The sequence below is a fragment of the Larimichthys crocea genome, chromosome XIX (assembly GCF_000972845.2).
Source record: "Larimichthys crocea isolate SSNF chromosome XIX, L_crocea_2.0, whole genome shotgun sequence".
Lineage (NCBI taxonomy): Eukaryota > Metazoa > Chordata > Actinopteri > Sciaenidae > Larimichthys > Larimichthys crocea.
The window spans coordinates 9,232,197-9,256,923 of record NC_040029.1 but is presented as its reverse complement, the minus strand read 5'-3'; the positions used below and the strand labels follow the sequence as shown (position 1 = coordinate 9,256,923).

The following is a 24,727-nucleotide window of genomic DNA, read 5'->3' as shown; positions in this document are numbered from 1 at the left end:
TGTCGAAAAGAAGCTTAAAGAGAAAACAAGTGAATAAATCTAGTGAAAGGGTGAAAAAGGACAAAAAGAAGAGGACTTGTTGACCTTGTTAATCTTATTTTAGGGGATATTTTGGCAGTTTTTGTTCAATAGAGTTACATTTGTTCAACTTATACCTGAAAACAAGCAACCAGAGCGACAGAGGGAAGGTGTTTAAACTCCATGATCGTCATAATAATACAGTAAAATGTCCAGACTTGATCACATGATCTGCTTCCTTTCCTCTCGCCGTCGTCTCCCCTGACGACCACGCTGTAAACTCCGGTTAACACGGAGGTCACGGAGGTGCAGGCGCGGGGTCGACTCCCTCCCAGCGCCCGGCTCGCGGCTAATCACATCGCCGGGGTCGGAATTTCTACGTTTCTTCATCTGCGTTCACCAAAACAACTTTTTCATGTCACGTACATTAACGGGGTAATTTAGAGCGAGGAGCTGATCTCAGGGCAGCTCTTCAGCGCCGCCGCAGCATATGGACTAATGCAAATGGGCATAATAGTAGCAGGGAGTATTAATGCGACACATGCTCTCACCTCTGTCACCCTCACCTCGTGCTATTATTACAATCTCCACCACACACACACACACACACGCTCGCCTCACACAAAGGCATTAGCATATTTTCCCGATTAAAAACAATGTGAACTTGTAAGCACAGAACAGACATATGCAAATGACTCCGCAGCAATTTACCCAAACAAAGCTGAAGTGAAGGGAACGAGCGGGGAGGTGACGGACGGACGGACACGTTAAGCAAAGGTTCAACACGTGAGAGTGTGTGTGTTTAATCTGTTTCTGCCTTTTTCAAGTCGATTATCGGCACAGTCTTTTTGTTCCAGTCTCGTCTGATTCTTCTTAAACCTCGTGTTCGTTCACCTAATGAACTTTAATTTGAACGTTTCATTGTTGTTCTGTTTAAGCAGAATTCCCGTTCTGTTTTTACTTGTTTGCTCTGTGAAGCACTTTGAGCTTCATGTTTGCAGTTTCAGTTTCCGCTCTCCACCGTCACTCCACAAACTTCTCAGCGGCGTGGACGGCAGCTCACCTCCACTACACGACCTCCTGACGGAGTCAGTCGGAGACTCCTGCAGCTCCACCTGTAGAAATCACACTTCATAATGACTCTCCACTTGCAGCGAGAGGACACTGCACAATGCAACGTATTTACACTTTAATATAACACTTTAAACTCATGTAGCTCGTGGTTTGTGTTGATAACACTTATTTAATCAAACATTTACTCTGAGGGATCAGTGTGTAGGATGTACAGCTGAGGCTACCAACTGAATACCACTTGCCTCACCCCCCCTCCTTCCATGTAGGAGATAGTTTCTCCTATGTGGCTGCAAAAAAATGCAAAATCTGACAACTTATGTATAAATATTACATGATATTTCCTTTAGATCTTTAATTACATTTTAATGTATTAAATATACCATTTGAAAGAGTAATTCAGCCCCCGTCCTCCCAAAAAAACAGAAACAGAAGATGTAAAAACTTAACGATGGTGATGTTAAAAAGATTTGGAGATGAGAGAGAGATGTAGACGGACTGAGAGAGAGAGAGAGAGAGAGAGAGAGAGAGAGATGGAGAGACTACAGTTAACTTGGCAGGAAAGGTGAGAACGCTGAGTAAAGGGTAAACATGAAAAAGTGGGAGCGAGAAGGTCAGCCAGCAGCTCAAATGGAAGACATTTACAGCTCTAACAAGACCGTATGCACACACACACACACACAAATATAAATACATCTGAGCCAATGTCTTTGCTGGAATAATTGTACGAGCGAGCACATCTGGTGCACTTTGAGATCGAGTTCTGGCTCGATGCAGCGATGGTAATGACATCGTGTGTGTGTGTGTGTGTGTGTGTGTGTGTGTGTGTGTGTGTGTGTCCACTCCAAATGCCACCGTGGTGCTTCACAGGGTTCAGCTCGTCTCATTGTCACTCACAAGAGAACGGGGACAGACCTCATGTTTGTTCATCTGACTTTGTTCTGGTTGTTTTGTTTTTGTGTCCGTGTGAGCTTCTATCCTGAAAACGTCCAAAACTCTCGCTGCTCGTCTCCAACGGTAACGCACATTATTACAATATTATAAACGCCGTCCTCCTACCTCCACCTTTCTCTGCAGTTTACCCAGAAATCCGCCTGAACCTGACCAGGATCTGGTGACATAGTTGAGATATCTTCAGCTGCATGTCAAATCTTTATTTTGAAGTTTATGGATAACATTCGACCATTTATTTGTTGTTTCCGAAGCTTTCTGTCACATCCTGTGGTCTTCCTCAGTAGATGGAGATGAGAACTTTCCCTGTTTACTAAATCACGACTAACTTTAACTCTTTCCGTCGAGGAAGGCCAAGAGATGTGGTCAAAAGTTTTCGAAGCACAAAGTAAACGCTGCTGCTGTCAAGGTCTGGAATAAACCTTAAAAAAAAAGCTATTTTGTTGGATTCATCCTCTGAGCCCGGTTACGTTACTCGGCTCCGGTTCGGGCACGACAACAGCTCAGCTCTTGAACACTTCCTGCAGGCAGCCTGGCTAACGAACTGAGCTCACAGCAGCTACCATAAAATGTCTCTTTAAACTCCGGATGAGTTCTTGTGCTTTAGTCGTAGCAGAATACAAAATGCCGATGCTAAACGCTCCTCGCCACGGGCTGCCGGTGTGACACCGGCGTCTGGCCTCGAGCCGCCGAGCGAGATCGGCTGGCTGCGAAAGGCACCCACCTCCTCCTCCTCCTCCTCTTCCTCCTCCTCCTCCTGGCACAGGGCCTGCGAGGCGTCTTAAAGTGCAGCCATTAGGCGCCCACTCGTGTAGGTGTTCTTGCAAGAAATCTTGTCAGGCAGATACCTGCTGTCTAATTAGGCGCACACACACACAAGCGCAGTCAGTGGATGTGCAGTGTAGTGAGTAGGTCCACTGCTCAGTGTGTGTGTGTGTGTGTGTGAAGGAGTGTGTGTGTGTGTGTGTGTGTGTGCTAATAATGACCTGAGGCTCAACCTGCTGTTGAGAACAGTAACTTGTGACTCGATGCCTTTGTTCACCCTGTAACATCTGGCTCTGACCGAAGGCTGTGTGTGTGTGTGTGTGTGTGTGTGTGTGTTTGAAATGCATTCAAGCCGAGTGGGCTATTGCTCAAAGTGTGTGTGTGTGTGTGTGTGTGTGTGTACTGAGGCGAGCACAGCGAGGACTAAGGCGTGAGGACTTGAACATCGTCGTGGAAACCTCTGAGGGGTAAAAAAAAAAAAAAAAAAAGGCCTGGAAGCCCCTTCTGTCAGCTGGGCTCTGCAGAGCTTCCCCTCGACTGCCCTCACACACACACACACACACACACACACACACACACACACACCCCTCCAGTGTCCTAGCTGTCTCAACTTGAGCAGCAAATGAACACAATTATCCACGGCTCCACAAACACACACTGGGGTATTGTTTTGCTCACACTCACTCAGACCTTAATCTGGTGCTCCGGAGGGACCTTGTGTGTGTGTTTGCGTGTGTGTGTGTGTGTGTGTGTGTGTGTGTGTGTGTGTGTCGCAGGGAGAGAGCAAAAACAAGGATGAGAAGAAGAAAGGCTGACAGAGGGGAGGGGAGGATGGAACAAGGACAGATGAGCGACTGCACAAGTGTGTGTGAGGCCATGCAGGTAATCCTCATTACGATGTGGAAGTGTTCATTTGTGAGGTGTGTGTGTGTGTGTGTGTGTGTGTTGGTATGTGTGAGTATTTAAGAGAGAAGCGTTAATGTGTCTCCGTACATCTGCCCCGGCCTTGTCCGCATTACACACTGAGATGCACTCGCTTAGGTTCTTGGAAACACAAACACACGCCGTGCTGGCGTTTCGCATGAATTCACGGCTCACGAGAAATTAAAACGTTCGCGTTAATCTTTGAACAACACGCGCTCGAGGCCAACAAACGGACAAGTTACTTCCTGTTGAAGCTCATTTAGAAACCGGGTCTGCGAGGACCAGGTGCTGCACGGATGATGGAGCGCTGCGTCGTGTCCACAAGTTCATGCTTTAGCTGAGGGAAGAAAGTGAATATCGGAGTTTCTGCTGGATGTGTAAAGACGTACGTGTTCAGCCAACGACTTTCTGAGGTCGTGATCTGTCAGGGTCGTGTAGCAGAACATGATTTAGATCTTCCAGGACCTCGAAGGTTTGTCTCCGAGCTCCTGAAGAGTCGTAAAGGAAGTACGGCTCAATAAACGATACGGCTGTAAACTAAACTGAAAAGATGTTGTATCAGCTCAGGACGGGACTCAAACAGACGATGATAAACTTGGATCGTGTCATTCTGGAGTTACCGTAGCAAAAAGATTCTTATTTTCAGGTGATTCAGGTGAAACGCTCATTTTAAACACAGTGCTGCAGTATATTTTTCTAAAGTGAAACATTTCGGGGCCTTCGTTTGGCTCACAGAACATGTCGAGTTCGAACAAAGAAACTTTTGTTTGTTCGGGTTTAAACAACAGTTTCACCTTTTTCCTGCGGGAACGTTAAGCAGCTGTTTGTCTTTAAAAAACAGAACAATGGAGGCCGATTGTTGCTCCAGTAGTCCCAGTGAGACAAAATATGAAACCGAGGCAGATCAATGGCAAATAATGTCATCTCAGAAGGTCACACCTGGACCTTTCCGGCTCTGTCAATACAAACACACACGCTATAATTACAAAAACATCTTTATAACATTTCTAATGATAAGACGACGCACACACACACACACTCTGCAGGCTGCTAAGCGGTATTAAACCTCCCTGCCTGGCCACGCTGTGTTTTTCCCCGACGCTAAGTGTCCCCTCTCTCCTCCCTGCCCGTGGCGAGCGAAGGAGAAAATAAACAACTGAAGAGACAAACAGCGAGAGCCACTTAGAGCCACTTAAAGCCAAGGCTCCTTCCCACGGTGAAGCACTTTCCCCAGGGCTACTGATGTCTGCCCGCCACGCTGGGAGCCGGAGGGGTGGCGAGACCGGAGCAGGAGTCGGAGGAGAAAGGTGGAGACGCAAGGTGGAAAAAGACGGAAACAGAAAGTCACTTTTGTTCTCTACGCCAAGTCTCTGAGGAGAGTCAGCCTCATGAGCGGCGACAGCTACCTGCAGAGCGGAGACATGGATCTGAACAGATGAGTTAGGACACACAGACCTCCCCGCTGAGGGCAGATGGAGCAAACGACGCACCGTCAGTTTTACAGTCGTCACAGAGAAACAGAAATGATTGCCGTTTACAGTAGCCGATAGCGTGTTTCTCTTAACCCAATCCAAACTCTAAAATACCACGAAGACGACCTCAAACCTGATACCGGAGTCAGATTTGTGTTTTAACGCAGCATAAAATGTGAAATAAAGTTGCTCACTCGTCATTTGAGGCACGGGAACTTTAAAGTGTTTCTTTCCTGAACTTTCCGAAGCTTCCTCTGCACTCAGCCTCCCTCCCCTCCTCTCCTCTTCACCTCCTCCTCTCCTTCCCCACTTTTTTGTCCCCCTGACTGCGAACCCAAAGGTCAGCTCTCCCCTGAGAGCCCTGTTTACCTGAACCGCTCCCCTCCTTTTGACATTCACCTACTTGGAGACAGAAAAATAAAAAAGAACAAATTTAGCTACTCTTGGCTCGGAGGTCGTCCGCTCTACAAAACCTTTACGGGAAATGTCACTTTCTGTCTGCAGAAAGCTTTAATCTGACGGGTGTTAAAAACCTTTCCAACACGGACACATCTTCTTTTTTACAGCGTCAGTCGCATTTCTCTGCAACCAATCAACTGTATCGGGCTAAAAACCGACAAAAACACCTTCCAGTCCTTGAGATTCATTCACATCGAGCTAATTGATCCTCCGCAACTTCTATGGGACGATCTGCACACATTCAGCTCCTTGAAAGCTCCTCGTGCTGCTTTTCAAAAGGCAGGTGAAGAAAAACAAGTGGCCACTTTAAAAAGGATGCTGCATGTATCTGCAGCTGCGTCCCTCATCGCTTCATCGATGAGGTAACGCTCTAAAGACTCGACGAGCGCTGACGCTTTATCCATATGAAGAGCTGTAACGCACCTTACGTCCCGCTGTTCTTCTCTAATCGAGCTTTCACGTGCCTTCACTGTCTTGCACACGGCTAACAGTGTGTGTGTTTATGCTGAGCGTTATGCATGCTGATGGTGACCCAGACCCCCACAGGGTCTCCCACCCCTGAGGCCTTCCTCTCCCAGAGCGAGGGCAGCAGGATGGGGTCAAACAGACAGATCTAACCCCCCCCCTTTGCTCCACGGAGGCCTGCCCAGGGACATTAGTATCCATTACCATGAGCGGACAGCCGCACACACACACACCTCAATTCAAACACACACATAAGAAATGTTATGAACACACACGTGTGTGTATAGATATGTAAAAACACACATCAGGCCTCCAGCAGCTCCTCACTTCAAACAGACATTCTCCGAGAGGAGTGTGTGTGTGTGTGTGTGTGTGTGTGTGCGTGTGTGTGTGTGTGAAGGTGTGAGTTACAGTCACCTCCTTCTGACAAGTCGCACACACACACACACACACACACCTTTCCACCAAACAGGTGCGAGCTAAATGGTTATGAATGGGCTGCCGGACGTTCCAAGTTTTTATGGTTGGTAATGTCATTTTAATAGAAACATCAGGAGCAGCAGGCCGATCCATCTGTCCGAGACAGAGAGAGAGAGAGAGAGAGAGAGAGAGAGAGAGAGAGAGGCGGAGGAGCGATAAAGACGGGAACATTCGGAAAGATTCAGACGGAAAGATTCGGAAAGAAAGAGCCAGAAGACAGAGAAGATTGAGTCATCACTGCATTCAGCCGCTCTCTGCTCAGTTTTTTGGCTCTTTCGCCTAATGTGTGTGTGTGTGTGTGTGTGTGTGTCTGGCATGTCAGCTGTGGCTGGCTAACAAGCTGCACCCTCAACAGCCAATTATCTAGAGCATGGCAACTGGCCCATACCTGCAAGGTGTGTGTGTGTGTGTGTGTGTGTGTGATTCAGAGCGTGGCAGCTGTGTCATACCTGCGAGCGTCTTCGGGACACTCTCCTCGTCTGTGATGGAGCAGGAGAGGGGGATTGTGGGAGAGATATGAAGGACAAAGCTGATATCTTCTGTCTCCCTGTCTCCTTCGCGGCGTGCGAGGAAGGGCGGCCGGGCGGCGTGGACGCTCTCCTCTCGCCTCCTTGGAGGGCAGAGAGGAGACAGGACGCCAGAGGCCATACACACACACATTCAACACACACACACACACACAAAGCAAATACACGTGAGGATATCAAGGACGTTTATCACCCACGCCGACAACCTCACACACTCTCCGTGACGCCTTACGAAGAAAACAAAACACCCGTGGTTCAGCTTCAGCGACGCTCATGAAACTTAAACTCGTGTTTAAAGCGACGTTTCAAACGAGCTCGTTATGAAGCAGATTTCATAATTACTCTGTTGTTCTCTCAGTTTGTGTCCTCGTGCAGAAGGAAAGATGTTAAATCATCTTTCTTCTTCATCAACACAGCAAAGCTCAGTCTGTTTGTCTGCACTGTTTGCTTTCTCTCACATTTCTGACACAGAAATGTCTCTGGAATAATATTACGGGGCGTGTATGATTAATATATACTCATTATTATTATTAGTGAGGACAACTTAAGTCGACCTAGTCTGAAATATTCAGGCTCATAACTCAATAAGTTAGACTGTCTGACGTGTTCATCGTGGTTAAAAGAAACAAACTGCTCCCTCCAACTTCCTACGCAGCCAAAAAGCGAGCGACTCGACTTTTTTCACCGATGCTGGTTTGTTTCTCGTCTTTTTCTCTGTTTTCACGTTTAAATTTGTTCGTTTTCGAGCAGGATTTATCTTTTTATTGAGAGACTCGGACGCCGACTGTAGAGTGGGAAGAACATTTGTCCTCATTGTGAAGCAGGAAAGAGACGAGTGTTTGGATCTGCTGCTCACAGTGTATGTGAGGAATAATAAGTGAAGATTTTCAGAATAAAAGCCTCTCCGGTCTGCTCAGCTGTGTTGGATTCGTCTCCTCTCTCTCTCTTTCTCCATCCGTCCTTTCCTTCTGTCTCTTTCCTCTTCTCTCTCACCGTGACCAGAAGAAGTTCTTCTGCACTGGTGCCCCTCCATCCATCCTTCCAAGCAGAAAACACACACACTCACACAGACGGACACTCCTACCACCTACCCACACACACCTAACTCACACCCCCGCCACATGCACACACTCACCACCGGCCTCACCAGCGGAGGCCTTCGGGCTCAGCCATCTGCTGCCCACCCAGCCCATCTCCCCCCCTCTGTCGTACCCACCTTCCCAACATATGCAGCCCTTGCCCTGGGTAAGGTGGCAGGGGCACTGGCCCCGGCCCAGGCCAAGAGATAGGGGTGAAGGAGCACATATGTAGCCCAGACGGTGTGTGTGTGAGAGAGAGAAAGAGGGAGGAGGAGGGGGAGGAGAGAAGACAGGGAGACAAATCAAGGATTAGCTCCCTCCTTGAGTCTCTACATCTATTTCTCGCTCTGTCTCACCCATATGGCCGGTTTTCTTGCATGTCCACACCAGCTCGGTGACCACCAAGGTCACACCCCGCAAAGGGCTAGTGAGGCCCGGAGCAAGGCGACTGAGAGCGCAGCAGAGAGAGGGGGAGACATGGAGGGATGAAAGAGGGGGGAGGTGGCGGGGTTGGCGTTGTCACTGAGACACCTCCCTCCCTTTTTACTGTCCTATCCTTCACTTCCTCTCTCTATCTCTTCCCTCTGTTAAATCTTGCCTCGGGGCATTCTCCGCCACAGAAGGCAGGCACTTTCATCCCGCCGTCATCCTTTCCATCCATCCACCCGACCCGCTGTCTCTTCCCGGTTATAATACGTGTGTGTACGTGTGTGTGCAGAACAAGCGATGTGACAGCAGGGGTGGACGTTTTGTTTCAACGCTAACATTAATTACATTGACTATTCCAAAGTCGTCCATATTTCATGAGCGTTCTTTTGCATGCGCTCTGCTATTCTCTTTAGTCTTCCCGCGCCTCTTTACGCGTTCCAGGAAACCCGGCGCTCGTGTCAGTATCAGGTTTCGAAATCCAGCGGGGGGAATCGGGCCAAAAATACCTTGGAAAGTTCACAAAGTGCAGCTGCGGCGCGGTCCAACTCAGTTCAAGTTCAGTTAGGAGATGTCTAAAAGAAGAAGTGATGTTTGTAATGTCCTCAATATGTCCGTTTGTAGAGCTCACATTATAGCTGAGACACAAATCCAAAAAACAAACGCCATGAACCACAGCAGGTAAGTCTTTAAAGTTTAGTAACCGAGCCACCCATGCATCCTCCATCAGAAGATGCAGACTCAGATTGACACGTCTCTGTCACGTAGCTGTTTTGGTCCGTCAAACTCCACTGGGAGAGTTTCAGGAGCGTCAGACTTTACTTGCTCAGATTTGGTAATTTTCCTGGTTTATGTTCTTCTAAATATGCTTCTACACGTGTGAATATGATACGTAGTTCATTTGTTTCGCTTTGTCAGTTTACACGGGGTATTTTATTTTGAAAATCCACCAGATTCTCTATACTGTTCCTGTGTCTGGCTTCCTGTCCGAACTCGAGGTGCTCTGCTTGCGGCGTCCGTCAAAAAAAAAGAACTGGCTCCTTGGAAAACTGTCGGTGTCGTCACGGATACGTCGTCCGTTCTTTGTGCTGTCGGTGAAAAGTGAAGAATTATTACTGAGGGTGTCGTGACTGCAGATTAAATCTGCTCTCTGACGGAAGATGAAGCTGTTAAGCACGTGTGATGATGAGTGTGTGTGTGTGTGTGTGAGTGTGTGTGTGTGTGTGATGATGAGTGTGTGTGTGTGCGCGCTGCGTCTGATGGATCAGTGATTAAATAAATAATGCTAACCTTTCCTGTAACCTTTCCTCCCTCCCTCCGCAGCCCCTGTCTGACCTTACAAGACCCACGCACATTAAAGACTCCTCTCTTCTCCTTCATCCCCCTCCACCTCCTCCTCACCCCCTCCACCTCCTCCTCCTTCATCTCTTTTACAATAACTCCGTCTTCCTCGCTCGCTGATACTTCCTCAGAGGAGGTTAAGTGTGTTTTTAATAATAATACGTGACACGAAGTGTTGTTGTTTTATGATAACGAGTAGAAGTTAACGTACTGATTACATGAGTGTGAGTCTAACAGACAAACGGGCTAAAAAAATGCCAACAAATTTATTTTTTTGTCATCGTAAATCGTCTTTACTTTGTTTTAATCATATTTGACCTTTGTCGTGGAGCTTTTGACCACGTCACATGGTCCTCATCAGGACTGCATTTGCTCCTGAGCAACTCCAGAGCTTCTGTAGACAAACAAATCAATCCTGATCTGTAACTTTTGCCCTAACCAACCAAAGACCCACGCTTGTTGCCATTTCTGTGGCTGTTTTTTGAAGTTGACGTCTTTAATGAATGGTAGTTATGCAGGCAGGTGATTGGAGGACTCAAACAATACCACAAGAACCAAACCCAGACTTCCACGCCGTGTTCGAGGAGTAGGAAAACCTCGTTCACTCACATTGAGAACACTTCACCTGCTCATTGATGCATCTGTCTTATCAGCCAATCACGTGGCGACCCAGGCACGTAGTTTTGGTCGCGACGTTCATTGTCGCTGGCGCCGAGCAGGTTGGGTCGAGTATTTCAGAAGCAGCTGATCTGCTGGGACACACAACCATCTCCGTGGTTGGTGGCAGTGGTCGGAGGAGAATGACACAAAGAAGACAGATAACCTAAGAGCTTTGGAACAGAGGCTTTACTCAGTATTTGTTTTTCTGAACAACATTAGCTCAAACATTCATGGTCTCCAGGGGCGAATCCATGGACGAGTCAGTCAGTCAGCTCCTCTCCTTCCAGGCGTCCTCGCCGCTCCTTTCTCTTCTTATCTCCGTCTCTGTGATTTCCAAATGTTCTCTGGTAAGCTGCCTCACTCCCACAGGTATCCGTTTCCACCGCTTTCCTTTCACCGGTCCAACCCTTGAACCCCCGCGGACAAAAAAAGCTTCAACTGGTTCATTCTTTTAGCATTAATCTGTGTGTGTGGTCCTCAGTGTGTGTGTGTGTGTGCGTGATCTTTAAGATCTGCAGGTTCAAACGACTACTCCCACCACGCCTTGCCACTGAACTCACCAAGAGGTCGCCGAGACACCGCGATGTGCGGCGAGTGTGTGTGTGTGTGTGTGAGCGCCTCCCTGATCTCCTGCTCTAATACCCTGAGGACCTTTGGTTCCTTAACTATAGGAGGTCCACAACAACACACACACACACACATCTTCAGAGGATATCAAAGATTAGACATCAATCATCCTCACCTCTTGAAGTCTTGGAGAACGAGCACCTCATACGAAAGGTCAGCGCACGCCTGGAGAGCGATGATGAAGGCGACGATGAGCACGAGGAAGGAAGAGGCTGGCGACGGTGACAAAAACAAAGACGGAGAGGACGTTCCTTTCCACCGCGTCCTGTTATCCAGAACTCTGAATAAACGTCCAGTACGTTTCTCTAGAAATCCATGAAGAGCGTCGACATTTGTTCAGTTTGTGGTAAATTTTTGGAGGTTGTCATCTGTAAAATCAGTCTGAAAGTCTCTATAATAGATTAGGGCTGTCAAATTAACGCGTTTATTTTGATTAATTAATTACGAAAATAACGCAGATTAATCGGGCTGCGTCCACCAGTGGAAACATCAGGAAACATCAGCCTGCTCTCCAGCACAGTGGGTGGCAGTAACACTCCTTTACGCTCGTCGCCGTCTGATAACTTAACTTTATTTTGGCACATAAGATGACATGTCTCATGTCTTTAACTCAGCTTTTTGTTTCAGGTTTTTTTGGTCATTTTATTCCACAAAACGGAGCTCAGACAAACTCAACACCACCTGCCCGGCACTAACATGGTGGAGCGTTTAGAAGATAACAAAGACGGGGTGTACTTCTGGACGCGTGGCGTCAGGAGACGATGAAATGAAGCAAAAAAACAAAAGTTGAGAAAGTATTTTCATGAATATCGTCTCGTCGTCTGACTCTGAAGGCGGCTCGTGTGACTTCTTAAACAATCAGCTCCTTCTCTGCGGCCTCCTTGTCCACGCCGCCACGATAACTTTCATAACTGGCAGATGCGAGAATAATTTAAACTGCCGCCGTGTTGTTGTGCTGAACTTTGCTTGATGGAGATAGAGAGCAGGAGAGCTTATCTCTGAACGCTCGCTGTTTTCGGACACGTATGATGTCAGACCAGTTCTCGTAATGCTTTCTAGGCTGCGTGCACTGATAAGCGTTGGGATCTGGAGGAGGTAGAGACATGTGCAGGTAAGCAAACAAGACACAATTGAAATTGGAGCAGGAGGAAGGGACTCGGGTTTGTTCTGTTCAAGTGTGTGATGTTCTTCTACAGCGGGCCTACTTTTAGCTCGCCGCACTCCCCGAGCAGTGACCGGAGCAAACCCGTCCAAGCACTTGGAATCTGGAACGAGGCGAGGAGAAAGAGGAGGATGGACAGGAAAGAAAGGGAGCGATGCGATGGGGGAGAAAAAGGATGGAGCGCAAAGAAAGGGGAGGACGGGGAGAAGAGCGGAGGCAGAGCGAGCGGCACATGGAACGGCACGAAACGGAAAAAGAACTGACGGATGAGTGGAACCAAACGAAAGGAGGAGAAGTGTTGGATTGGGGGATGAGAGGGAAGGCGAGTCCACCACCTCTTCTTCTCCCTCTCCTCCTCCTCCTCATGTGCCTCCTCTTCCCGCCCCCGTGAGAATGCCGCGTGTTTTCTTCCTCGTCAGATCTGCCGCGCTTTCATTCGCACACAAAGACGGGACGTAGACGTACCTGGCACGGGGGGACGTGAAGGAGCTGGCAGAGGTGTGTGTGTGTGTGTGTGTGTGTGTGTGTGTGTGTGTGTGTGTGTGTGTGTGAGAGGGAAACAGATAAAGAGACACTGGCTCACCTGCCTGGCAGACGAGCGTACCTGTGAGAGGATGGCCCGCCTGTCTGAGGTGTCCCACTTAACACCAGCAGGCCTCTCGTTCTTCTTCTTTCAGATTCTGTCACGTTCTCTCACAGTTTTCGTTTGAATATTTCAATAATCCGTCTAACGATGGTTGTATTGCAGAGCTGGAGTGTTTTTACTGTCACTCTCTCACTCCAAGCTGAGTAAAGGATCATTTCTATTCGTAACAATAACGAGATAAGAAGCAGTCCAGCAATAAAAGTCCCAACAGAGTTTGAATCCTGTTGATCTGCACTGACCTGTGATCAGGTGAACAGTGTCTCTGTCATTGTACGTCTGTTCTCACGGTACGTAACGCTGACGTCACACACCAACTATTTCACTGATTTTGGTGAAACTGGATCACGTTAGCTGCTGTTAGCTGCTGTTAGCTCAGTTTGTTAGCTGCTGTTAGCTCAGTTTGTTAGCTGCTGTTAGCTTATGTTAGCTCAGTTTGTTAGCTGCTGTTAGCTCATGTTAGCTCATGTTGTTAGCTGCTGTTAGCTCAGTTTGTTAGCTGCTGTTAGCTCAGTTTGTTAGCTGCTGTTAGCTTATGTTAGCCAATATTAGCTCGTGTTGTTAGCTGCTGTTAGCTCAGGTTGTTAGCTGCTGTTAGCTAATGTTAGCTCAGTTTGTTAGCTGGTGTTAGCTCAGTATGTTAGCCGGGCTGCCCAGACTGTGAGCTTGGAGTGTTAGTGTTTGTACCACAGTGTTTTTGGACCACCAGGAAGAAGAAGAACAGGTTTACTGGGAACGCTGACACCGAGTGGAGCCAGTGTCGTGCCAGTACTGGAGCTGAGCAAGCGGGTGATATAACCGGTCTCAGCAGCGAGTTGACGGAGGAAACTAAGAAGACAAAAGGAGAGAGTGAGCGAGCTGCTGTTGGACTAGTAAGTAGTATTAGCTCGCCGTTATGTCTGCTGTTGTCGGACAAATACGCCGCTGTGTGTACCGCTGTGTGTATCTACCACGGTGGTGTTACACACTCAAAAGAACAACTGATTGAGGAGAAGAATTGACTATATAAAACAGAAGATTAAAAGTGAATTAATTCTTTTCACTGGGTGCGATTTTATTGTTCGTAATACAATTTATGTGCCGACGATTTCCTTTTTTTTTTTTTTTATTGAGCAGCTTTGAAAAAAATAAAAAAAATAAAATTGGCTTAAAAGTCAAATTACAGCCCAACAGCTGCAGCAGAATGAGTTTTAACGCCGGAGTGAAAATGTGTCCATGCTAAAGAAATTGGAGGGGTCTGCAATGCGACACAAACAAACAATAAACAAGGAAGCAAACAAACACACACACACACACACACACACACACTGAGCAATCCGCTATGCTGCAATTAGCTTGTTTTAAAGGAAACAAATAACAGTAATTTCAACAGAACAGCATCCATAACAATTCACCCCTGGAGGGGATCAGCTATTTGAACACACACACACACACACACACACACACAGTCGGGTATGTGCAAATAGTCATATTCAAACACACAAAGATGCACATGCATGCTAACACACACACCTCCATTAAGTGTACTTGAGAGCAGCAGAGAGGGTCAGCTCAGTGTCTGAGTTATTACGCTACTTTGTTCTGCCTCAGTGGGAAGGCTGAAACACACACACACACACAGACACACACACAAAGAATTATTATCACCTATCAACACTCAAGGTGCGAATATAAAAGGGTTGCTTTGATAATGGATTGAAAGAGATGAATAAAAAGATGGACGGATGGACGGAGGGAGAGGAAGCGGCTGGTCGTTGTTTTCTTTGCTGAAGTTTTGCAGCTGGCTCTGTCTCTCCACCTCTCCGTCCATCCCTCCATCCATGTCTGCCTGTGTGTGTGTGTACAACAATGGTGTGAAACATCTGCGGCTACCAGGTAATTATGGCTGAGCCAAAAACAGCGGGCAGTGCCACGCCGACGAGCTCCGGCACCCCGCAATTAGCCCTGCATCTCCATCTCCATCTCCCCTCACATCCTCCTCTTTCTCCCCCTCCACCACCACCAATGACCGGCGTATTATCCCTCCGAGGAGAGAGGAGAGTGGTGAGGACATCAAACATCATTCTGGCTTTCTTTGGGTGGTTTTTAGCATTTTATTCTGCCACCTGTAACGACACCCACCTGTCAATCAAAGCGTCCACGCTCTTAATCCTGCATAACTTTAAGCCTTAATATAATGTGAACAGGTGAGTTGTATATAAATTCACCCTCAGTACAGTTGTCATGAACGGGGAAATTAGCTACAGAGACCAAAACAGTTTTTTGTACCAGGCTGTAAACGTGTTTATTTCAGCTGTGAAACATGGGGACTTATGGAGACTGACTCACTTCTGGAGCCAGCCTCAAGTGGACGACAAGAGGAACTGCAGTTTTTTGGCAGATTTTTTCCTGTGTTCGCTTCACTTCACAGTCACGGAGACGGTTTTTGCTACATCTGAGTTTGTCGGACCAAAAAAAAAAAAAGTGTTATCAACCACCCAGCCAAATTTAAATGATTTAAAAATATCATCAAGTTCATGAAATCAGGTAAAAATGAATTCTCAGCTCCAGGACTGTGGGGGGCGTGTCCTTCCGCTGAATGCGCTGAAGCCACGCCTACTTGTGGGAGTGGTCGAGGGAGGGCTCAGCGTGTCATCGAGCCACCCTTTAAGGACCGCCCACAAAAATCTTTAAATTTAAACTGTCTATTGTGAGTTCGACGTCAAAGTCCAAACCTTCCAGGAAAGACCGACTTACTATCACAACTCATAGAGAGACACTTTAAAGTTTCACGAGCAATCAGAGACTTGTAGTAAATATTTTTAGTCCTGACCTCGCCTTGTTATATTCTCTAAAGTCCACCTTGAATGTTGCACAGTTTAATGTTAATTTGTGAGGATAGCTCAGTTTTTAGACTAAATATCAGTTTTATTCGACCGTATCGTCTGAATTCATCCTCGTGAATCGAGTTGTCCGTCGTTTAACAATTCAAATTAAAACTCCAGATTGTTCAGTCGTTTCCAAACTTTTCCGCGGGGTGTGTGTGTGTGTGTGTGTTTGATTGGTAGGTGCACGACACATTTACACATGTCAGTGTGTGTCTGTGTTAGCTCGTACGATTGTTTGCTTATGCATGTGCACTCCTGTGTGTGTGTGTGTGTGTGTGTGTGTTTCATGATGTGTACTTCTTTTTTTCTCTTCCGAGTCCAGGAGTCCCCGTCAGGACCCCTAGGCGTCCCTGTGCCCGCCTGCCAAAAACGTCTGCATCTCCTGGACCCCCCTAGAGGCAGGGGACAGCCAAATGTCACTTGGACCCTCTACAGAGTGGTGAGAGGACAGGAGAGAGAGAGAGAGAGAGAGAGAGGTGAGGAGGAGACTGGGAACTGAATGAGAGGGAGACGAAGTTAGAGAGGAGAGACGAAGATTTCCAGAGTTTGAGACTCGCAAACTTTGACAGCACGTTCTGCTTTTAATGCTCGACTCCAGGAACTTTAAAGACCTGCATGTTGGATCAGATTCAGCAGATTTAATGGTGCTCGTTATGTACAATTATTATTACAATATGTACACATTTTTTAAAGGCAAAGAGCCGCACCGTGATGAGAAGCATACGTCCTGTTGACGGCTCAGTACGACATGAACAATGTGGGCGTAAAGTCGCGTTTAAAATGTCAGTTCTGTATTTATGTGGCGTTTAGTATCAGCTATATGTCTCATGACGATATCTTGTCCATCGTGCATGTTTCAAACCTCAGCGGAGCGTCTCCGCTCGGCTCTGCTGGGAATATACGGCTGTTCTAGTTTTTGATTTACACAGACAAGCTCGAGCTGACAGGAAGCCAGACACAGAGAATCCGGCGTATTTTCAAAATAAAATCATACAAAACAGACAAAAGGGAAATTTAACTATATTTAGAAACTATGACCAAATCTGAGCAAGTTAACAAAGTCTGGCTGATCTGATTGAGACGGTTAGTGTCAAGTTAGTGTCGCATGTTGCCAATCCAGTGTGGTGAATGCAGATATCTGTAGTTCAGCAGTAAAACAAAAGATATTTGGCTCCAAAAACATCAAATTATTGAACCAAAGGAGCTACAAAATGAATTCAGCTTCAAATCTAAGTATCAGAACAGGTGTCTGTGGAAATGTCAAAATATTCTATAAAACCTGTAAATCAGTCACTGCCTCAGATAGGAAGTCTAAACAATGAGTGTGTGTGTGTTCTTCTGCCTGCTGTAATGAAAGCAGCAGAATAAACAGACTAACTGGAGCTCCGTCAGAAAACCACACCTCCAGATGCCGACAGGTACGGAGCCCTTTCACATTTATATGAAGGTGTCCTCCCGCCCACCTCCACCCATTCATCTCTGCCAGGCCGGTCCTCCTTGTCCTTGCACAGGGGGGACAAACGGAAGACAAGGACAAGACGTCTGGCTCCGTCACACACAGAAGATTAATTCACACGGTAAACTGAGAAAGATATAAATCTCCTGTAGTCACTTCAAGTGTGTGTGTGTGTGTGTGTGTGTGTGTGTGTGTGTGTGTGAGAGGAATATGATAAAAACATCTTATTCTGGGTCACAGCTGCTGAGATGAAAACACACACACACACACTTGTAACCCTGTGCTTAACCCTAATTCCCAATAGAGCCACACACACACACACACACACACACACGGTGGGGGGGTATACAGTATTGAACAGGGATGTACACACACATGAATAGAAACAATAGAGCGTCCTTCACACTTTCATTCGTTCGATTGATACGACGTGAACGTTTCTGAGCTGATGATGGGTCGAGTCGTCACACACACACACACACACACACACACACACACACACACACACACACACACACACACACACACACTGCATTAGAAAGGCGAGTGAGTTGGAGTTAGCAGCGAAGTCGGAGTGTGTAATTAAACGAGTTGTCATTCATTTGAATTCAAGCAGACGACAGAAGAATGAGCCGAGCTCTCCAAACAAGCAGCTACAACACAGCAATTACATGTGAGAGATATGTGTGTGTGTGTGTGTGTGTGTGTGTGTGTGTGTGTGTTCATCTGTAACGTTTTATCCCGGTTCACCTCACTCAGCCACTGTCACGCAGCAAACACACACACACGAGCAGGAAAAAAGACAAACTCAACACAGAGAGAGAAAATCAGTTTTTTGTTTTCTACAAAACTCAAAACTTTTTCAAGAATTCAGAAGAAGACAGGAAACATTTAAGATGAGTCGGGCGTCGCTCGATCTTCTGGGTGAGGAGACAAACACAGACGATCTCCTCTAACACAGAAACATACAGCCTTACTCTGCTCCACCTTTGCCTCCTGAACTACATCACAACATCTGTGCCTGATGTGTGAGCGTCTGATGTGTGAAGACAAACACGATGCATCCGAACATATCTGAAGATATCAGAATATAAATATGAAAAAAACAAACCTCAATAATAGCAACAGTAGTGCCGGATTCAAGGTTTTCAAGGAACTTCTATAGTCCCTTGAAAACTTTGAATCAATCATTTATTTGTAACAAAAACACAAACCGAGGAAGTGTCATCATCATTAGCAGTGATAATAAAGAATACAAGTAAAAAAGAAACATAATAAATTATATAGAAGGTTGTAAAATATGATGACACTGTGTCCTGACCTCAGCAGAGTGTCAGAGCTGAAATTCATGTTCAGTCACAGATTAATTATTTATCTGACGCATTCTTAGAAACACCAACAAGGCACGACAAAGAAACTGTGAATTTTTCCCCTTTGGTGCCGTAAACGTGAATAACATCATCTATTCAGACTCTGATCCTCGTCGTGCAGTTATCAAAGTCTGAATGTTGTTTGTGGAATTCAGTTAATCAGCATTTTGAATGTGGTTTGTTTATGAAAGCGTGCGCAGTTAATTAAAGTGAACAAAGTGACTCTGTTCAGCATGTTTATCACACATTAATACTTTATAATTAAGAAGGGACAGAGAGCTTTATTAGATGTTCACTTACCTCCACCGTGTGGTGACGGAGGTGCAACTACATCTCAAAGGGGGAAGGTTCATTTCTGAAGATTTTGGACAATAAATATGTGCAAACAGAGACAGCTGTCTCCATGAGGGACTTCAAAATGTCCTTTTGTCCTTCTGTCATCACCAAAAGGAAAGAAAAGGGAGGAAGGATGAAGCATAAAATTACATTTATTATTTTATCCCAACAGATTACGTGACTGTAATTAACAGATGATTCATTCAAACTGAGAAATAAATAAATATACTGACACACAACAGAACAAAATGCTTATTTCAGCACCTTTTTTCAGCATATCGGTGTTAAAATGAGCATTTAAACTACTTAACTATCTTTCAAACTAAAGATAATAAAGAGAATATTAAATAAAAGCAGAAAATGTTAAATAAAAGCAGAAAATATTAAATAAAAGCAGAGAATATTAAATAAAAGCAGAGAATATTAAATAAAAGCAGAAAATATTAAATAAAAGCAGAAAATATTAAATAAAAGCTCATATTTTGTCCGCAAAGTCGCATTTTTTTAAAAAGTTTTTCAAAAATTTTCGTGCGTAAAGATGAGGACGTTTGGAGCCGCGTTCCAATTCGTGTTGCGTGAAGGACACTTCGCTCACAGCAGGTGAGAAACTTTTATTAAGTTACAGACTTTTAACGTAAATAACGTCTCTTGTTTAGTCTCAGGTGAAATGTGGTGTAGTTTTATGACTTTATTAACTTTACTTTTGATTTTACGATGTTTAAAGTGACGTCGTAAATGTTTGGGACGCGGCCTCCGTCGGCTCAGTCCCATTACAAACAGGAAGTGTGCGGGGCTAGCTGACGTGCTAACCGCTCCACGCGTGGATATCTGCGTGTTTTACCGCATGTCCGGCTCCTGCGGGTCGTGTGTCCGGGCCGCGGTCGGCAGAGGAGCCGCTCGGCTGCAGCTGTGAGCGGATGTGTCGGCGTGTTTCAGTCCGAGGCCTTTAAACCCAGCAAAGCGCCGCTTAGCCGTGGAGCTAACGTCAGCTGATCGCACCTCCTCCGTGTCTCCTTCTCCTCCGGCACCGTGACATGAAGTCATGGAGGAGGTGAGGAAGCTAAAGCGAAAGAGTCCCAGGACCTCCACCTCCAACACCAACACCACCAACACAGCGGCTCCCACCGCGGGCTCTGGCCGGAAAACGAGCACCTCCTCCGGGGGGAGGCACGTCGGCTACAGCCACAACACGGGGACTCACTCCAGCCAGAAGAGCAAGAGGAGGTGAAGCAGCCTCATGAGTCTGATATCACATTTATATTCATGTTATCTGAGGTTTATTGGCTGTGTTTGGTTTGCAGGGCTGTCAGAGATAAATCCAGGCATCACGCAGGCTCGGCTGCAAAAGCTAATCCGAGCCAGAGCCAGAGCCAGGCGGCACCACCCATCCAGCACTCCTTCCTGACGGATGTGTCAGACGTGCAGGAGATGGAGAACGGTCTGCTCAGCCTCCTCAACGACTTCCACTCAGGGAAACTCCAAGCATTTGGTAAATATAGATCTCACTGACGACAGGACACATTTGAAGACGAGTCAGTCAGAAACATACAGCCGTACTCCACCTGCTCCACCTCTGCCTCCTGAACTACATCACAACATCTGTCTTCAGTCTGCCTGATGTGTGAAGACTAACACGCAGCGACAGATGCATCCGAACATACCTGAAGATATCGGAATATCAGCAACAGTATTCAAGGTTTTCAAGGACCTTCTATAGTCCCTTGAAAACTTTGACTTTGTACCTCGTTATAAACAAAAACACAAACTGAGGAAGTGTTATCATCACAAATAATTCAATAAAACTCAACAAAAACAGAATACAAGTAAAAAAGAAACGTAATAAAACATACAGAAGGTTGTAAATGTGTTTAAAATAAGATAATAACCTCCTGCTCCTCCTCCTCCTCCTCCTCCTCCTCTGCCAGGCAACGAGTGCTCCATAGATCAGATGGAGCACGTGAGGGAGATGCAGGAGAAGCTGGCCCGTTTGCACTTTGACCTCTACGGCGAGGTGGATGAAATGCCCGAGGACCAGAGGAAGACGGCCTGTGACACCAACATGGACAAGCTGCTCCTGAACGTGAGGCCGAAGCTCGTTATGACCGCACCGCGCGTGCTCACAAAGCCGTGCGTTCATGTGGATTCAGCTGCTTAAAGATGTTTAATCAGATCAACATGTTCTTTTCCTCCACAGCTCGAGGAGCTCAGTTCTTCGATGTATCCTTTCGGATCTGGCCTTAATCTGCTTTTTAAAGTGAAAGTTTAAGCTTCTGTGTTTTTCCTTGACCCTCCTTCTCCAGCCAGAAACTGAATCTAGCCGACTCCCAGGAGATCCCGAGGACTGCCAGCATGTGACCTCTCCTCCTCCTGTCAGTCTGACCCTGCTGTTTGTTTTTCACGGCTGCGACGGAAATAAGGTGGAGTCGAAGCGAACTCGAGGCACTTTCTCTGAAGTATTACGGCGACGAAGCTGTTCACCAGCGACCCCTGAACGAACAGGGCGATGTCCCATCAGGGATGCACCGACGGGGAAGTTCGCGCTTTGCTCTCGGCGTCGGTGCATCCCAGCGGCGGCTCGTTTTTAAAGTCAGGTTGGAGTCAGTTCACTCACAGTTTTAGATTTGCAATACACGGCTAACCAAAGTGAACTCACCCTGTTTGTTTGAAGTGAACTGACTGCAAACCTTCAGACGTGTATACAAATATAAACTCATCCTGTTGCACTTTGTGTCACCAATCATCACAGGTGATCTGTGAATGTTCCCTCTTTAGATAAATCATCGTTGAATTCATTAAATCGGCCAAAAAGTAACACTGGAACGCACCTCGCTCAGTGTTGAACACATATTTGCACATATCCATGCAACACGCGGATCACGCTGAACATAATCACCGGCTGAATCCAAAATGTTGGACATCACGACCATGCCTTAATTAATTATTTGAAACTTTTACTTTTGCCTTTTATGACGTTTGAGAACGAACGACTTCCATCACACGTGTTGAGTTTAGGTTGATTTCATCCGATGCTGCTTTGATTGTAAATCCGACCTTCACTTCTGATTTTAACCACTGTGGGACTGTTTTAAAGTGTTTTAACTGTTTTGTGAATTTATTTTTATTGACTCAATAAATGTGTCGTGTGAATCATGTTACGTAATAACTGTGTGCTTGCATCAGAGCCGGCTGCATCAAGTGTTCCTGAAAGTACAAATTTAAAGAGTCAACAGCGTGTTGTGTGAAATATATTTGATTTAATTGCATCATTATGAATAGATTTATCATATAATTAGATAAATGCACTGAACAAAAATGTAAACGCAACACTTTTGTTTTTGCTCTCATTTTTCATGAGCTGAACTCAAAGATCTGAAACATTTTCTATAAACACAAAATAACCATTTCTCTCAGATCTGTGTGAATCTGTGACAGTGAGAGAGAATCCATCCCACCTCACAGGTGTGGCTGATCCAGATGTTCATTAGACAGCATGATCATTGCACAGGTGTGCTTCAGGCTGGCCACAATAAAAGACGTCAAACAGCACAGTGCCACAGATGAGCTGCCGCCCGTGAATTGAATGTTCGTTTCTCTACCATAAGCCGCCTCCAAAGGCGTTTCAGAAACAACCGCAGACCAGCCCAGGACCTCCACATCCAGCATGTTCACCTCCAAGATCTGAGAGCAGCCACTTAGACAGCTGTTTGCATTTCCAAAGACTTTCTGCACAAACTGTCAGAAACCGTCTCAGGGAAGCTCATCTGTCTGGCCTGTTGGAGAGGTGTTCTCTTCACGGACGAATCCCGGTTTTCACTGTTCAGGGTAGACAGCCTGGGTGATCGGTTTTCTGCTGTGGATCAAGTGACCCATGGTGGCGGTGGGGTTATGGTATGGACGACGAACACAGGTGCATTTTATTGATGGCATTGTGAATGCACACCTCATGGATCTGTGCACAATCCCTGGAAGCTGAAAACGTCCCAGTTCTTGCAGGCAAAACAAAACTGCAAGTTTCAGAGTGGTTATTATTGTTATTATTCTTTTATTAAGGCACACCTGTGCAATGATCATGCTGGCTAATCAGCATCTGGATCAGCCACACCTGTGAGGTGGGATGGATTCTCTCTCACAGATCTGAGAGAAATGGTTATTTTGTGTTTATAGAAAATGTTTTAGATCAATACAAAAGTGTTGCATTTATATTTTTGTGCCCAAAATAAATAACAAATATTCAAAGTAGTATCTGAAATAATACAAAAAAATTTTCTCACATGATCAAAAACAAAGTCATCTGCTGTCCCTGAACGCATCTCGTGGCGCGTTCACGTGCAGGCGGACGCGCGCTGTGCAGGAATGTTGCGCATCCTCGTGTTGACGCGTCTCTAAGGTTACAGCAGGATGTGAGCGCGCTCTGCTCTGCACAAACCTGACACTTTTGAAATCATGGACACGAAGCTCAAGTCCACATCGCACTCCGTGAAGCGCTGGCAGCTCAGCGGGACCGACTACAGCGCGCGGGCCGAGACCCTGTTCAGCACCTGGACCCCTCTGAACGACAAGACCGGCAACATGCAGGTCAGACTTTACTTTAGATTTGTGTCCTTAAAAACCAGCAGAGGGCAGGAAAGACCCAATATCCAGCTGTGCTGTTGAAACATTAAATATATGAGCCGGTGTGACGCAAACCTGACGTGAGACAGGTGTGCAGACATTTCACTGTGTGCAGAGGTTTGTACTGTAGGTTCGAGTCCCGCACACTGGAGCTACTGTAATATTTAATGTAAGTTTTATTCCCATGTGTTCATGTAACAGTTTATGGATCTAATGCACGTTATAACTGAACTTGTAACTTAAAGGTGCAGTGTGTTATGTTTTTCATACCTTTTTATATCTGCAAACTTTTTGTCATGTCTGCACACTGTGCTCTGTGCAGCCACCAGGGGGCCCAAGTTCAGCCTCATGTTATATTTTGGAAAAGTTATTTTTTTTTTTTTTACTGTTTTAAATCTGTTGTTTTCCTCTTACACTGAACAAAAATATAAACACAACACTTGATTACTGCACAGCCTAAAGCACACCTGTGCAATACTCTACTGTCTAATCAGCATCTGGATCAGCCACACCTGTGAGGTGGGATGGATTCTCTCTCACTGTCACAGATTTATAATATAATATTGGAGAGAAATGGTTATTTTGTGTTGATAGAAAATGTTTCAGATATTTGAGTTCAGCTCATGAAAAATGGGAGCAAAAACAAAAGTTTATATTTTTGTTCAGTGTACAAAACAGGGGCCCCCAAACAGCTAGAAACGGCCCCGGCTCCGGTGACGCTCCACGGCACTGAGGTTGTTACAGAGACGAGGTGTGAAACGAAGAGACGTGATTCATGCCTGTCAGAAGCAGCATCCAACATCTGCTGTAATTTATAATAATTAAGAAATAAAACGACACGAGGTGTTTTATGCAGAGAGGTAACATTAGTGGTTTACCGTTCATTAAAAATCTATTTATGGATGATGATAACTTCACCTGTCCAAACTTTAAATCCTCATGAAATTCTACTGCATGCAGTAAAATAAATTCATTCTTTCATCGATGGACCGCCGTTATCACACCATCCGTCTTCAT

At 46.0% G+C, this 24,727-nt stretch overlaps 2 protein-coding genes across 9 annotated transcripts in view; both read left to right on the top strand.

Moving 5' to 3' along the window:
- ect2l (epithelial cell transforming 2 like) overlaps positions 1–24,727 on the top strand; it is a 194,377-nt gene that overhangs the window by 99,373 nt on the left and 70,277 nt on the right. For 7 of the 8 annotated variants that reach the window (XR_003464293.1, XM_019273226.2, XM_019273225.2 and 4 more), the window contains exon 1: positions 23,300–23,674. Coding sequence is in view for 6 of the 8 variants with exons in the window: in XM_019273226.2 (XP_019128771.2) it covers positions 23,543–23,674 (132 nt within the window). In the remaining 2 variants the exon portion in view is untranslated. Of the gene's footprint in view, positions 1–13,779; positions 13,943–16,259; positions 16,414–23,299; positions 23,675–24,727 lie in introns of those variants that run through there. The other variant, XM_027291856.1, reaches the window with a different exon arrangement.
- ccdc28a (coiled-coil domain containing 28A) lies at positions 19,305–22,259 on the top strand. Its single transcript, XM_019273223.2, has 6 exons — positions 19,305–19,699; positions 19,824–20,323; positions 20,401–20,588; positions 21,025–21,179; positions 21,294–21,316; positions 21,400–22,259. The coding sequence occupies exons 2-6, from the start codon at positions 20,142–20,144 to the stop codon at positions 21,452–21,454; spliced, it is 603 nt and encodes a 200-aa protein (XP_019128768.1). The 5' UTR covers positions 19,305–19,699; positions 19,824–20,141; the 3' UTR covers positions 21,455–22,259.

Coding starts and splice junctions, on each gene's coding strand:
- ccdc28a (XM_019273223.2), top strand. CDS start 20,142: ATGGAGGAGGTGAGGAAGCTAAAGCGAAAGAGTCCCAGGACCTCCACC. Junction 20,324..20,400: donor AGCCAGAAGAGCAAGAGGAG/GTGAAGCAGCCT, acceptor TTTGGTTTGCAG/GGCTGTCAGAGATAAATCCA. Junction 20,589..21,024: donor AGGGAAACTCCAAGCATTTG/GTAAATATAGAT, acceptor CTCCTCTGCCAG/GCAACGAGTGCTCCATAGAT.